General features: G+C 51.6%; 1 protein-coding gene across 1 annotated transcript in view; it reads left to right on the forward strand.

Moving 5' to 3' along the window:
• Positions 1-14,754, forward strand: part of DENND2C (DENN domain containing 2C) — a 28,132-nt gene that overhangs the window by 3,958 nt on the left and 9,420 nt on the right. Inside the window, 11 exon segments of the mRNA XM_064398848.1 lie at positions 2,627-2,750; positions 2,753-3,554; positions 4,979-5,127; positions 5,657-5,769; positions 6,112-6,279; positions 8,969-9,065; positions 9,724-9,768; positions 11,457-11,638; positions 13,589-13,698; positions 14,197-14,266; positions 14,606-14,683. Coding sequence (XP_064254918.1) covers positions 2,627-2,750; positions 2,753-3,554; positions 4,979-5,127; positions 5,657-5,769; positions 6,112-6,279; positions 8,969-9,065; positions 9,724-9,768; positions 11,457-11,638; positions 13,589-13,698; positions 14,197-14,266; positions 14,606-14,683 — 1,938 coding nt within the window.

Genomic DNA, 14,754 nt, shown 5'->3' on the forward strand with positions numbered 1-14,754 from the left:
TGAGCCCTGTCCCCCTGTCTGTCCCCAGCAGAGCCTGTCCTTTGCCAGCTGGGTCCTGAGAGTGTCCTGGAGCTGCAGGAGCTGAGTGGCACAGCAGAGGGAAAGCTGCTTTCCTGTCTGCTAATCAGGGCTCTGCAGACACACATGGAGGAAGGATGGCTCTGCTCTGGCTCAGGATGTTTTGGCAACAATGCCTATTTATAGGAGAGGGCAGGGGCCCCTTGCTGCTGTGGGAAGAGGGTCTCCAGTGGCTACGGAAGCACTGAGGGCAGGCTGGAATGCTGATGAGGGACAGAGGGCTGATGATGGAGCAAATACCCCCAGCTCGGAGCTTACCCAGATTGTCCAAGTTTATCCCAGTCACTGCTGAATGGGAGAGTTACCAGCAGCTCTCTGGGACAACAGGCTGAGCAATTCCAGCCTGCAGGAACTCACTGTGGAAACAGGGAGCTGCTTCCCACTGCAACTGTGCTGCTGTGGCAGAAGGGGAGAGTGTAGCAGAGGCAAGGCTTGGTGTCATGAGTGCCCAAACCACCCCTGAGCTGCCTGGGAGCCCTGGGGTGTCCTTGACCAGTGAGCTTTCTCACTGCTGCTATCAAGGAGATCTGCCAAGGCCAGTGCTTTGCTTTTAATTGCACTGCAGGTGCCTCTGCCAAGCAGATCAGCAGCTCCAGGGATAACCCTGAGCCCTGGAATTCGAGGTGTGGTCCCAGCAGTGGGCAGGGTGTGGGTCTGCTGTGGTGGGGGCTCTCCACACCCAGCCTGGAGGGTGGGACGGGACCCCTTGCCAGGCAGGTTTCAGCTCCTGTGTCTCCCAGCGTGGTTTGCTGCCCAGCCCTGGCTCTGCCCACTGTGCCAGGCTGTGGTGACTCAGTGCTGGCCGGGTGTGGTGGCAGTGGCAGTGGAGGGCACGTGCCCAGGGTGGCAGTGGCAGCTGGAGCCTGAGCACAGGCTTGGTGGGACTCTGGCCCCTGGTCCCCCCTGGAGCAGTCTGGCTGCTTCCTGCAGGGATCCTCTGCTTTTGTGCATGGGTGGAATTCTGCTGTGTCCCTGCCTTTGCAGGGAGCTTCATGGTGCCAGGGGAATGTTACCAGAGGCAGCGTGGCTCTGGCTGAGCTGAGCACTTGTCTCCTGCTGCAGATGGAGGTTGTTAAATACAGCTGGAGGGCTGGAATTTCTGAAATGGGATAATTGCCCAGAGAAAGGGAGGAACGGGGCTTGTTAGAGCCTAAGGGCTGCTGTCTTCTGTCCAAGATGAGTTTTCACCTGTGCTGGCATATCTGGGAATATTGGGGATGCCTTGTGAGCTACAGATAGAGCCAAAGGGCTGCAAGGCTGAGGATTCCACACATGAGATTTCTGTGCTGAGGCCATGCTGGACCTGCAGGTGCTGGCTCTGTACAGCCACCCCAGTTCTCCCTGGTGGTGTCACCTGCATTCCTTGCTGGATTGTCTGGAGGATGTGTGCTGTATCCCCTGGATGACATGTGTGGGAAGTCTCAAAGAGCACAGCTCCTGTTTGTGCAGGCTCTGCTTGGCCAGGAGAAGCCAGAGTGTTTCTTTAGCATTCCTTCTCTGCTGATCTAAACACGGGGTGATTTTTCACTTGAAGATGAGAATTCACTGTTTCTTTTGCCTTTTGAAACTTCCCTGGCTGCAAGCCACAGGCTGGGCACCACTGCCCTCCTGTCTCTTGGATGGCAAATTTAGGTCAGGCATTGACAAACAGAGCACCAGACAAGTTTTCACTTGTGTTGTGGAGCAAGAGAGCACTTCTGGGAGGAGGATGCACTCTTCCCCAGCCACCACAGCTCTTCTTGTCCTGTGTGAAGCAGCAGCTCCTCTCTGGAGAAGCAGATGTGGTTCCTTTTTTCTAGAGCTGCCCTGGTGCCTCGTGTCTCTGCTGAGTGGGGAGCTCAGGTGCCACAGGGATTTGTCTCTACTGCCTGAGCATCAGGAGGAGCTGCACTCCTGCAGAAGGGCTGGCTGAGATCCACGCTGCTGTGTTCCTCTGCCATTAAATAACTTCCTTGAGTTTGCATGCCTGGGATCCCTCGGGGTGATTTGTGCTCGCTGTGTTTGGTTTTTAAGCCCGTGAAGCCTCAGTTCCCTTTCAGTGTGTGCACAAACAGCCCCTGTGGGGAGCGAGCTCTGGAAGCCTGTCCCAAGCACGTGGTGGATGTGATTTGGGGAGGAATGTTCTGCAGTAATTGCCAGGAGCAGCTGGGACTCTGGGGTGAGGAGCATGGCTGGGGTGCTGTCACCAAGGGGTATTGGGGACAGACAAAAGTGACACAGAGACTCCATCATCAGAAGGCATGAAAAGGCACTCTATTAACAGAAATCCACAGTTCTTAGAGAAACAATAGTGGACCTAAGACCTGATTGGCCTTTAGGAATCTTCTCCCACCTATTGGTCAAGAAGGGACAACTCCTTCTTGTAAACATCTTTGACAAACAGAGATTGCCTGCCAGGTGCAGAGATTGAGAGAATAATTGTTTTAATTATTTCTCTGAGCTTTCTCACAGCTTCCCAGGGAAATCCTGGCACAGCTCTGTCTCTCTGTGTTCAGAGGATGTGTGATCACCACCGGGTGCAGCTCATGGCTCTTGTTTTTGCCCGCAGGTCGGAGCAGCCAGCCCGGACTCTGTGACACCGCTGGGCACTTGGGAGCGTGGTGCCAGCTTTGATGTGTGCAGGACACGGGAGGACGTGGCCAGGGCTGGGCATGGGCTGTGTGTGAGCCCTGTGGCCCTGCCATGCACCCCACGGGGGCTGGGGACAGCAGCTTCTCCCGCGGGGCCGTGCAGAGCCAGACCCTGTCCCGCAGCCACTGCCGCAACATCAAGCAGAAGATCTCGCAGTGGGAGGGCAGGACACGGGGCTGCCCCAGCAAGGACAGGCAGCAGCCTAAGGACTTTGGAGTAAAGTATGATCCCAGCTGCAATGCACTACCCAAAGTGAAGGCAGAATGCACAGAGAATGGCAGAAGGGCTGGGTCCAAAGATCCAAAGAGCCTGGGGCTGGATTTCAGGGAAGACGCGCGGAGCTGCTGGCACACCGGGGGCTGTGGTGGCCCAGCTTCCCCAGCCAAGGAGAAAGGAGAGGGGCAAACAGGCTTCCTGACCCCGGGGGTGACACTGCCCCCAGGGAACTTCTATACCTCACAAGCTCTGTGGAGGAGAGCAGATCCCCCCCTGCCTGGCAGAACCTCTCCTGTTGCCTCAGACCTCCAGAGGAAGCGAGGCATCTCTGGCTCCACGGAAAGAGAACTGCAAATCAAAGGAGTGGATGCTCTCTGCAGGGCAGAGAGGAGCTTGAGAAACATTTACTCTGAGGTTGAGGGGCAAGAGGAGGAGGCAGCTCCTGATCCACCACCCAAACCCCGCAGGACTTTCCGCTACCTGGCAGAGAAGGGCGCTGGTGGTCGTAGAGATGCCAGTGCCACCAGGGAAGCTCCCCTGCAAAAGCAGTGTGGAAGGGACTTGGTGTCATCCTCCAACAACCCTGAGAAGAAAATAGCCAGCAGGAGGATCAGAGGGAGAGCCCAGAGGTACATAATCCATCTCTCATGTCTGAAACATTTCTTTAAATCATTTTCTAGATGGGTTTAAGCAGCTTGCTTGGCATGATGTCCTTGTGGAGTGCTGCTAGTGATGATGCCTCTTTTCAATGGGGAAAGCGTGTTCCTGGGTGAAAGTATCCTGCTCTTGCTGCTGACAATCTTGCAAAGATGGCTCCAGGTTCCAACAGAAGTCAGCCCACACCTTGGAACAGAGTGGAGTGACAATATGCTGGCCCCAGGGAGAGACCTGCCTGCTGCTTGCCCTCAGCTGCAATTTGGGGATGGCAGAGTAGCTTTCTCTTGGGGCACTGTGGCTGCTGAGTCTTTGGCTTTTTCTGGAGTGAAAGATTCTCTTGTTGCTTAAGGCTGGAGGCTGTGGGTACTGCTCTTGTAGTAGGTTTGGCTGGTTTTCCCTCTTTCCCATACCCTTCTGAGGTGACTTGATGCAGATCCTGCTCTCAGGTGAGCTGCCTGTACCAGCAGAGATGTGGCTTGAGGTTCTGAAACCTTCCACTGTGGCAAAGTGTGCAGCAACAACCCAGATTTTATGATCATGATGGGCTAAATCTTTGCCAGCTCTTCTATCACCTCAGTGCCCTAATTTCAAAATAGTGGCCAAGTGGATGGAAATGCCAACCCACAATTGCATGAGCACCTTGAGCACAAGTAGGAGAGGCCAGCAGGAAGCAGTGCCCTGGTTCTGAGCTGCTGCAAGTCTGCAAAACATGGTTTGGGTTCTTGCCTCTGACAGGATGGGGCTGGCCATGCCTGCTTGGAGTGTGCTTGGCCATGGAGCCTCCAGCTCCCTTTCTTACCTAATAAATCTGGCTTTGACTGGGATAATTTTCTTCTTGGCATCTTGTGTGCTGCTGTGTTTTGGGGTTGTGATGAAAATATTGGTAACACAGCAGTGTGGGAGTTGTGCTCACACAGAGCTGGGAGGGGACACAGCAGGGACAGCTGACCCCAAGGATGTTCCAGACCCTGTGATGTTCTGCTCAGCAGTAATAATTGGGGAAGAAGCAGAAAGGGAAATTTGGAGTTTGTGTTCCCAAGTAACCATTAAACATGATAGAGCCCCTGGACATGGCTCAACACCGAGGGAAATAGGGAATGAATCCCTTGTTTTGCTTTCCTTGCTTGTGCAGCTTTTGCTTTACCTTCCAAACTGTCTTTATCTGGACCCATGCACGTGTTTTCTCTCTTGTCCCCTCTGATTCCCTCCCCCATCCCACGGGCTGGCAGTGAGGGGCTGAGCTGCTGCCTGGGGTTAAACCTCAACCCTTGGAAATGTGACCCTAGAGCGGAGCATCCGTGTGCTGGATGGTCCCAAGGAGGGCCAGCTGTGTTTGGACTGCAGACAGCAACTCCAGCAGGTGCCTTTAGAAGAAGTCACACTGGTTTTCCTCTAGGAAATCTTTTGAGTTTGAGGACATCCAGGGCTTCCGCAAGCGGCAGGCGGGCGGCGGCTCCCACAGACCCCGGGAGGAGACAAATGGCACTGCAGGATCCAGGCTGCTCTGCACTCAGTCTGAGGACAACATCTACGAGGACATTATCTGTATGTGCCTGGGCTTCTGGGGGTGTCCTCCCCGTGGTTAAGGGTGGCAGTGGTGCTGGGGAGGGAGGAGTGAAGGTGAGGGTGCATTGAGGCCCTTTCTGGCTCTAGGGCTGTTAAAGTCTTCCCTGTGTGGTTTTCTTTGTTGGTGTTGGTGACATCTGCACGTGAACAGCCTGATTTCAGATGTCATGGCAGGTCACTGGAGTTGGCCTGTGCTAAACAGATTTCTTTATTAGCCCTTGGAATGCTTTGCTTGAGTGTTGCACAGAGATCAGTGTGAACACTGCCAAAAGGAGCTGCTTTGCAATAGAGCTGCTTGCTCTGCAGGGGAAGAAGTGTTCTGTTCTGCTGAGGCCATGTACAGTTTGCCAAGTTGATGGCAGTGGGTTAGGATGTGGTGGGAACCTCATCCAGCTTTAAACAGGTCTCTCACACCCTGTTATTGACACGCTCTCCTCACTTATACCCCTGGCAAAAATTACAGGGCTTTATCTCCCTTCATAAATCCCCCATCCAATGCTTTTTCCAGGTGCTACAAAAGAACATCCTTATGAAGATATCAGAGCACTGCCCTTGCCCCTGTGGAAGGTCCCATCTGTCTGGAAGCTGCCCCCTCCCCGGAGCATCTGCAGGGCTCCCAAGGTAGGCTGGGGGATTAAAGGGGCAGGGATTTGCAGAATCATTCCCACAATGATGGGAATATGCTCAGCCTCACATTCCACACTGGTTTGCCTTATTGTTTTATTGCTTGTTATTAATGTAAATAATATATCATGTAAATAATGAGCAGCCATGGCAGCTGATTAAGCTGCTAAGGAGCAAAAGAGTAGGAACAAGGGAGATTTGGTGAGATGTTTGAGTGGAGAGGTGGGATGGAGAGCTTGGTAGAGCAGATTTACCAGCTGTAATCTGACTCCTCTGCCTGTGACCTTGGACCAAAGCTGGATCTCATGCTTAACTATCTCTTCTGCTTCTGTTTTCCAGCCTCCTCCAAAACCTCCCTTCCTCAGCCGTAAGTCACTGGAGCTGAAGCCCTCGCAGACAAATGTCCAAGGGAAGGTGGGGAAGGAGACCTCCCTGCCTGTCACTCTGTCTGAGTGGAAGCTGTTCCGAGCAGTGGAGGCTGCCAGCAGGAGAAAGAACCTGCCCTGGGTGAGATTCAGATGTAAAACTTCACTTCTTGCCTGGCATTTCAAGCTCTTGCTGCTTTGCAAGTGCTTTGTGAGGGGCCACAGAGCTGTGGGCCGGGCAGGTGATTGCTGCTTGGCACTGCTGCTCCAGCCATTCCCTCTCCAAGTGGCAGGGCTGGTGTTTGGGGGTCTGAGTGCCAGTTCTAGCTGGGACAGTAGTGGTTTTGTTGGTCAGGAATCACAGTGGTGTTTTTGTGGGCAGACAAAGTGCTCAGTGTTGGCCTGGAGGTCAGGGCTGTGTGTGAACACAAGCCCTTCCTCGTGCTTTGTCACCTAAGCCTTGTTCCCAGTGTTTCCATGGAGTGTTGGCGCTGGGTTTGTGCTCTTGGAGAGCTCCAGGGGCAGCTCTGTAATGCTGTGTGGACATGTCCCTGCTCCCAGTGACTTCCCAGGCTGATCCTGGTGTTCCACTGCAGGCCCTGAGCTGTGGGATAGCTGTGGGGCCCTTGGTTACTTGGAATGTTGGCCTGGAGTTCTGGACTGGCACCAGCAGCAGCTGTTTCATCGTTTAAGGGTGCAGAGGAACTCTCAGGGATAAGAGCATTTCACAAAGCCTTCTTCATCCAGCTGTCCCTTCTGGCCTCTCCCTCCTGCCTGCCTGCAGAGACAATTATGCTGCTGAGGCCAGAGGGGTGAGGAGGGCTTTTAATCCACATTCACACAGAGGACTGTTCAGTTTGGTGCTTCGGGAAGGTTTCTAGATCCTCCTGTTGGTGACCAGCTCACATCCCTGTGTTACAAAAGGCTGTAGAAGGGTAGCTGCAGCTGCCACTGTGGTGGCACTGGGTGCATGGGACTCACATTCCAGTTGTGGTAGTGAGAAAGACTTATTTTTCTGTGGTAAAATCATTTCACTTCAGCAGATCTTTATTTCATCTGAAAATCACGTGTATTTGCTCAGATTGCACAAGACTGTGAGGTGGAGTTGGACAGCTGCAAAGGACTTTTCAAACCTTTAAAGTGCTTTGGAGTATCAAGTAACTTCTGTCTGTGTTTTTAAACGAATTCTAGGTCTGGAAAATCAGGAAGGAGATGGCAAGATTATAAAAATGCTGTGATGGAGAGTATCTCTCATTTGGAGAGGGAAAATAAAATGTTCTCCAAAAGCAAACCTATTCCAAAAATCTGGTAACAATTTACATGCAGGAAGAGCACTTTACTCTATTTGCTCATGAGGAATTGAGCCAAGGTTGCTCGAGAGGTTGAGAAAAGGACTGGGGTCTAAAAAGACAAAACCTTTTGCCTAAGAAACACATGGCTGCCTTAAACACACCCAGGGTGGTGACTCAGCTGCACAAAAATCAGGACAGAAATGAAGATCTCCTAGGTAAGGCTGGGTAAAAAGGGAAAGAAGGCAGGCTTGGCAGGAGGAGCACTGCTCTCTGCAGTGGGCTGTTTGTTCCCTGCAGCCTCCTCGTGCTGGGGGGGCTGGCTGAGGCAGAAAATGGGGAGAAATCCATTGGAAAAGGAGAGCCTAAGCCTGGACTGCTGATCTGGGGATTAAACACTGAGCTGAACAAACAGGTTCTCTTTAATATATTTCTTTTTATGCTGTATTTGTGATGACAAATGGCTGGGCCCCACCCTCCTGTGTTCTGTTGAATGAATTCTTGAGGCAGGAATGAACTTGACCTGCTCCCTGCATTTAGGGTAAATCCCTCTTGCCATGAAGCTGCCTTTGATGTGGGGAGTCAGGAGCCCCTGGGGCACTGGCAGGTGAGGTGAAAGCACAGAGCAGGCTGTGACAGGGACACAGAGAGTGTCAGGACTTTGGCTGTAAGGCTGTTGTGACCAGTGGAAGATTACCAGCACCACTGCAGAGTCAAAGTGCTGACCCTTCTTTCATGTCTGTGCTGAGTCTGCACTGGCTGTGCTTTTACCCAGCTTTTTTTCTTTCACTGGACTGGGTGTGTGGTCCTGCAGCACAAACCCATTGTTCTGTCCCACTGTCTGTCTTCATTTGTGCAAAATCACAGAATGGTTTGGGTGGAAAGGCCCTTAAATTCCTCCTCACTTCCACCCCTTGCCATGGCCATGGCCACCTTCCACTAGAGCAGGGTACCCTGAGTACATCATCCCCTCATTCCAGCAACACCTGGGGCAGGGCCTGTGCTTGGAGCAGCCTCCTCTGTGCTTTAGGAGACTTGAGCTGATATCAACTACAGCAGCAAACCCAAAAACCAACCCCAAGCTACAGTGAGAGAGCTCTGCCCAACCCCAAGTTACAGTGAGAGAGCTCTGCTTTTTCTGGGCTTGGAAGGAGTTGGGCTGCTGGGGAGCATGTTCTGAGTCCTCTGTGCTGCAGGCTTTGAGATGTTCTTGCAAGTGCCTTTGCATAGAAAATGGAAATCTGATGCCAGACAGTTTGTCACTTCTATTTGGGAAGGCAAGTGTGACAGTTTCCAGAGTGCTTGTGCAGCCTGCTGTCAGCTTGGAGCTGTGCTGACAGGGATCTCTCTCTTGCAGCAGAAATCTGTGCTCATTCTTTATCCAGTGAGCTGGGCTAGAAGGAACCTCTGAGCCAGGGTTCCTGCAGGATTTGGGCAGCTTTCCCCAAGTCCTGGGTGGTGGCTGTTGGGCTGCCCTCTTGTTGGCACTTGGAGCCTTCTCTGGACCCCCACATTAACCTCTGCTTCTGCTTTGGATTCCAGCTGGTACTGAAAATACAGGAGATCTTTGATTCCAAGCGTGGAAAGAGGAAGGTGAAGCTGCTCAGTCCTGCTGGGAGAGAAGCAGCTCCAGTGAAAGGTACTGAGGTCTCCAGCACCACTGTCTGTGCTCTGCACACCTTGAGTGGCACAACTGCCCTGTCCCTGGCCTGGCACCACCACCTCATGCTGACTCAGCAGTGCAAACCCCACACTTGTGGCTGGAATTGGCCTTTCAGCTCAAGGAACACCTGCCTAACACAAGTTTAACACTGTCACAAGGGGGGGATTCTGAGCCTGCAGAGCTGGGCTGCTGGTTAAAAGTGCTTTTTCAAAAAAGCAGATTAAAGGAAAAGTTCCTCAGAAAACCACTTGCCATGAGAGCTACCAGTGACTACTGCAGTCATTGTCTGTGTGCCTTGCTGATTGTGTAGGGTCTTTATTTATAATTATTCTGTTCAGCAGCTCTGTTAAGTTTTATAGCAGCCTCAACCAACCAGCTGGTTTGTGTTCTCTGCCCTGTTCAGCTGACCTGCAGGTCATTCACTGGCACCACTGCCTTGAGATCAGCTCTGCTCTGTGCAGTTTGCTGTTGTAACACATTTTTCAGCTGCCCTTGGCTGATGCTTTGGGCAGGATTGGTGGGCAGCCCTGAGGGATGTTGATGTGATGAGTCTCAGGTTGTCTCTCTTTCCCAACTTTGGGTGTTGCCCATCTTCTTCTGCATGGCTAATAAGTGAAAACGTTGTGTGTTTCAGGTGAAACCAGCGGGAATGAAAGCGATACGGAAAATCAGCCCAAAAGTGAGTGAATCACAGGGCTGGTCCTGTCCCACAGCACTGCACCCTTGGCTGAGGCCCTGGTGGGATGAGCTGACGTGTGGGGATCTGCTGAGACAGGGCCAGGGAGCCTCTCAGAGGCCTCATGGCCAAGTCTGGGAGCTGCTGCTGTGACAAACCAGCCTCTGTTTCTGCCCCTTCCCCTGAGCCCTTGAGGTTCAATGCCATTAATCTGCCAGTCAGCAGAAGCAGGGTCATTTTTGGGCTGGAAGGAGGTTGTTCTTGATCACCTTTACTGCTGCTGCTTGAGGTTATTTCCCTCCTGATTCCTTCTCTCGCTTCTGTTTTATGTAGTGCTGTGAAATGTCCTTTCCTCTGGGGAGAGTTCACCTGGGTATTTGTCTGGTTCCAATGTCCTGAGCTGGATCATAGACCCAAACTTCAGACCTGCAACACCTGCTTGGTTTTATCTGGTTTTAGCTTCTGTGTGAAGACAGATTAAACAGAAGGATCTGGCACAGGTGCCCAGAGCAGCTGTGGCTGTCCCTGGATCCCTGGCAGTGTCCAAGGCCAGGCTGGACAGGGCTTGGAGCAGCCAGGGATTCTGGAAGGTAGCCCTCCCCATGGCAGGGGGTGGCACTGGATGAGTTTGAGGTCTCTTCAACCCAAACTATTCAAGGATTCTATGAATTCTATGATTCTATTCTATGATTTTATTTTAGGTGTTTTATTTACTTGGAGGGAAACATTCGAAAGGCTTTAACTTGGAATGAAAAGTGAAATTCCATTTTTTTTTAATGTTAAGGAGAGTAGTGGAGAGTGAAGAATCTCAGCAGAAATATTGAGATTTCTTCAGAAAGATTGAGTCACTGCCTGATGGAAGAGTTGTTTGAGAGTGTCTAGGATGTGTCACAGTGCCTGGGCCACAGGAATTCCTGACGTCAGAGGGCTGTGCCTGTGCTTGTGAGCCTGTGCTGCCTGTCAGGACAGCCCAGCCTGGGGGTGCCATGGCCAGGGAGCTGCCTCTGCCTCTCCTGAGTGCCCCTGGTGTTTGGAGTGGCTCCCTGAGTCCTGGCAGCTCCTGACCTGGTGCAGCTGGCCTTCGCTGCCTGGTACCCTGTTGTACACTCTGAGATGTGTAAGAACATCAGGGCAGCAGGAGAAATGTCAGTGTCTGTCAAGGGGGATTTGCAGAACTGCAGATTTGCAGGATTCTGGATTTGCAGGCCAGTGCTCCCTGTCTGAATCACAGAGTCCTGGAATTGTTAGGATGGGGAAAGACCTCTAAGGTCATCAAGTCCAGTCATGAACGCAGCACCACCACCATGCTCACCATTAACCACATCCTCAAGGGCCACATCCACACATTTTTTAAGCACTTCCAGGGATGATGATTCCACCACTGCCCTGGGCAGCTTGCTCCAATGATAACAACCATTCCAGTGAAGAAATTGTCCCTAATATCCAACATAAACCTCCTCCAGTGGAATCTGAGGTTATTTCCTCTCCTCCTGTCACTTGTTCCTGGGGAAAGCTCAGCTCTGTGCACGAGGAGCTGACACAGGTTTCATATCCCATGGGGAGCATTTGAATGTTGGGCAAATCCACCCATCCCTTCTCCCCTCTGACGGCAATGCTGAGTGCTCTTCTGTGCCCTGGAGGTGTGTGGCAGTGCCACCACAGGCTGGTTTGGGGTTTTTTGCTCTCCCCAGGTCGCCCCAGGTGCCTGAGGCGCTCGGCCTCCAAGAGGAACCCACACTACCAGACCCTGGAGAGGGATCTCATCGAGCTCCAGGAGCAGCGGCTCTTCGAGCTCTTCGTGGTGGTGTCCCTGCACAAGAAGGCATCTGAGGTCACCTACACACCACACATCATCCAGCAGTTCCCCAGCAAGGTAGGAGCTGTGTGGGAGGCTGCTCAGCTCTGTTTCCCCTTCTGAACTGCACTGGTCAGGATCTGGGTTTGGAATGTGAGGCACCTTGCTCTGTTACACACCCAATGTGTGGTGTCAGGAGGTTGTTGAATATGTGTCTCAATAATAAGTTTATTTTCTTTTTTGAACTAATTTTTTCCTACTTAATTCAAATTTCATGAAGCCAAGGGGTATTTGATAGCAGCTGAAGGAGAGGAAGGAGTGCAGAGCTCTGTCCCAAAGCTGGCAGGAACCTCATCCTGGCAGTCTGTCCTTTACAAACAAGGAGTGAGGCACTGATGGTGCACAGGAACTGCAGTCCCAGGGCTTTTATGCTTATTTGTGCTGTTTTGAAAAAGACTAATGAAAAAAATGGCAAAGCTGTTTGTAGAAGCCCCCAAACCCAGGAGATTTGTGGAAGTTGAAGCTAAGCCAAGCCCTTTGAAATAAGCTATTCAGCCCAAATGGGTGGCAAAACCAGTGTGTGACTGAATTATAGCTTAGTGAACTAAGTTGGGAAACTGAGATGGAGCCTTGGTGTTTCTGTGCTACCAGATTGAGATGAATATTCATTTGTCAGTGTCTGGGCTCATACCTGCTGCTTTCCACTGAAAACAGAACAGAGCCAGCAATTCTGGCTGTGCCATGAGAAACCCAGGGGTAATTGAGGAATCTGCATGTCACCCACATGGAGGAGATGTCAGATCCACTCAGGGAGGTTGTGTGGGACCCCAGCAGGTCCCACAATGTCCCAGAGGATTTGTGTGCAAATAACTCCAGTGTCTTAAGTGTGTACATGCCTTGGGTTCACAAGATAAATAAGGAACTACAGCCAGAAGGAGTGCACAGTGTTAATTTAGTGAATAAGCTGAACACACCCAAATAATATCTGCTAAAAGTGCAAACTTTGGGGTGTTGGGAGGGAGGGGTTTTCCCTGGTGCAGATTGGGGTTTTCCCTGGTGCAGCCTCTCAGTCTGTCCATTGCCTTTGGGAAGGGCACTGCAGGGTTCCCCTCCTGCTCTCTACTGCCTTTTATAAAGGCACTGACACACAAAAAAATATCTTCTCAGATTTATTTATCTTCTGCTCAAGGGAAAGTGTTTTGGTGAGTGACATAGATGGGACAGTGGGTCAGATTGGGTGTCTCCCTTCTAATATTAGCTGTGCTTCCAAGTAATCTGCTGTCACCCTCTGCTTTGGGCTGTGTGCCCAAGGCCATCTAAGCTTTTGTACAACTGTTACTCTGTGAAAATGCTGTTCTGTTTTCCTAACACTTTGTGCTGTCACACTTGGGACACTGGAATAGCCTGCATGTGCTGAGTGCCTAAAATCAACTTCATGCAATAAACTTTCCACTTCTCAGGGGCATTTCCTACCTAAATGTGTAAAACTTCCTTACATTTCTAATGAAGCCTCTTATCTGAACACCTTTCTTTTGCTCTTTCTGGACAGTTTTGATCATGGGAAGTGTCCTGAAGTCCTTGAGGGATTTGATTTGAGCCCACATGTGGTGTGGCTGGAACGTGTGATTCAGGGACAGTTTTTGCACTTCAGTTATGAGTGATCAAAAGCTGAACACATTCCTGTTCCTAGTAGTGTTTTCAAATCTCCCAGGGGCAGAACCAAGGCAGGCTGACCCAGCCATCATTTGGGGGCTGATCTCTACATTCATTTTCCAATAAACTTAGCCATGCTTCTAGATCCTTACTCTGTCCTTATCAAGCTGGGCCATTTTACAAAGGTCCATTCAGTAGAAAAATGCAAGAGGGAACTGGGAATCTGCTAATGGTCAGAACATGTTCTCCTGTACCTGTGCATTAGCTATGGGATGGATCAGCCTTTGGAAGTGTTAGGAAGATACTTTCTGTATTTTAAATGCTACAGCTGTACACCAACTTCAGTGACTTCAAATGCATCTGTTACCCCTCCAGCCTGAACATCCCTTCAGACCATCAAAGGATACTGAGGAGAGGCTAAAGGTCATTCCCAAATTCTGCTTTCCAGATCCTAAAGACTGGTTCCCTTCATCAGACCTTAAAAGGTAAAGATTTGGTTCTGAGTACTTGTGTCTGAAAGAGGCAATGCTGAAAGCTTTGGACTGTGCCAGAGGAGCTGCAGCCAGAGCAGGGGAAAAGGGGAAAGGATCCAGGAAATCCCTGTGGCAGGAGGGAGGATGAGGTATGGAGCTGGGCTGGAGCTGCTGCTGCCTTTCCTGTAAGGAGGAAGAATTTGTCCAAGGCTGGAAGTGCTTCTGCTGCTCCTTGGCTGAATGGGGAAGCAGCTGGGAAGTAGGAGAGATGGAAAAGCTCAGTGAGGAGCAGCTGGGAAGGAGGAGAGATGGAAAAGCTCAGTGAGAGGAGCTGTGAAGGGGGAGAGATGGAAAAACTCATGGGGTGCAGGTTTTTACCCTAAACAGATCCCAAAGTCCTTGTAATCATGCCTTGGCCCTTGTCAGCATGGCCAGAAGGAGTCTGTGTGCTTTGTCAGTCTGTCCCCTGGGCTGTGTGGTGAATGTAACCCTGCCTCTCCTTGTTCCCAGTGAAACCTTTTCCTTCGTGCTGACGGGGGAGGACGGCAGCCGCTGGTTCGGGTACTGCAGGAAGCTCCTGGTGAGCATCTCTGGGAGGGCTGGGGGCACAGGAAGCACTGTCTGGGCACTGTCAGGACATGACTCAGGGCTGCTTTCCCACGTGGGTTACCCATCCTGTGCTGCTGTGGTGGTGCCAGCCCTTGGGTTGCAGAGGGAAGGGTCACGATGGTGCCCAGAAATAGGGAAGTGGGCTCTGGGCATGACCCAGCTCCTGGAACTGGGTGTTCCTTGAGAACCTTCATAGTCATAAATGTAGGAAAGGCTGCAGCAGATGGAATTCTGCAATCAGCTGCAGTGTGGGTGCTGGGTTGATCCTTGCCCCCCTGTTCTCAGCAGAGCTGTTGCTGTTGCCTTTCAGCCAGAAGGGAAAGGGAAGCGCCTGCCCGAGGTGTACTGCATCGTGAGCCGCCTGGGCTGCTTCAACCTCTTCTCCAAGGTGAGCTGGCACAGCCTGTTCTGAGCCCTGCCAGCCTGCAGGCTCCACTGAGTGACTGGGTGCTTCTGTCA

This window comes from Passer domesticus, chromosome 25, assembly GCF_036417665.1.
Source record: "Passer domesticus isolate bPasDom1 chromosome 25, bPasDom1.hap1, whole genome shotgun sequence".
In the NCBI taxonomy this organism is placed as follows: Eukaryota; Metazoa; Chordata; class Aves; order Passeriformes; family Passeridae; genus Passer; species Passer domesticus.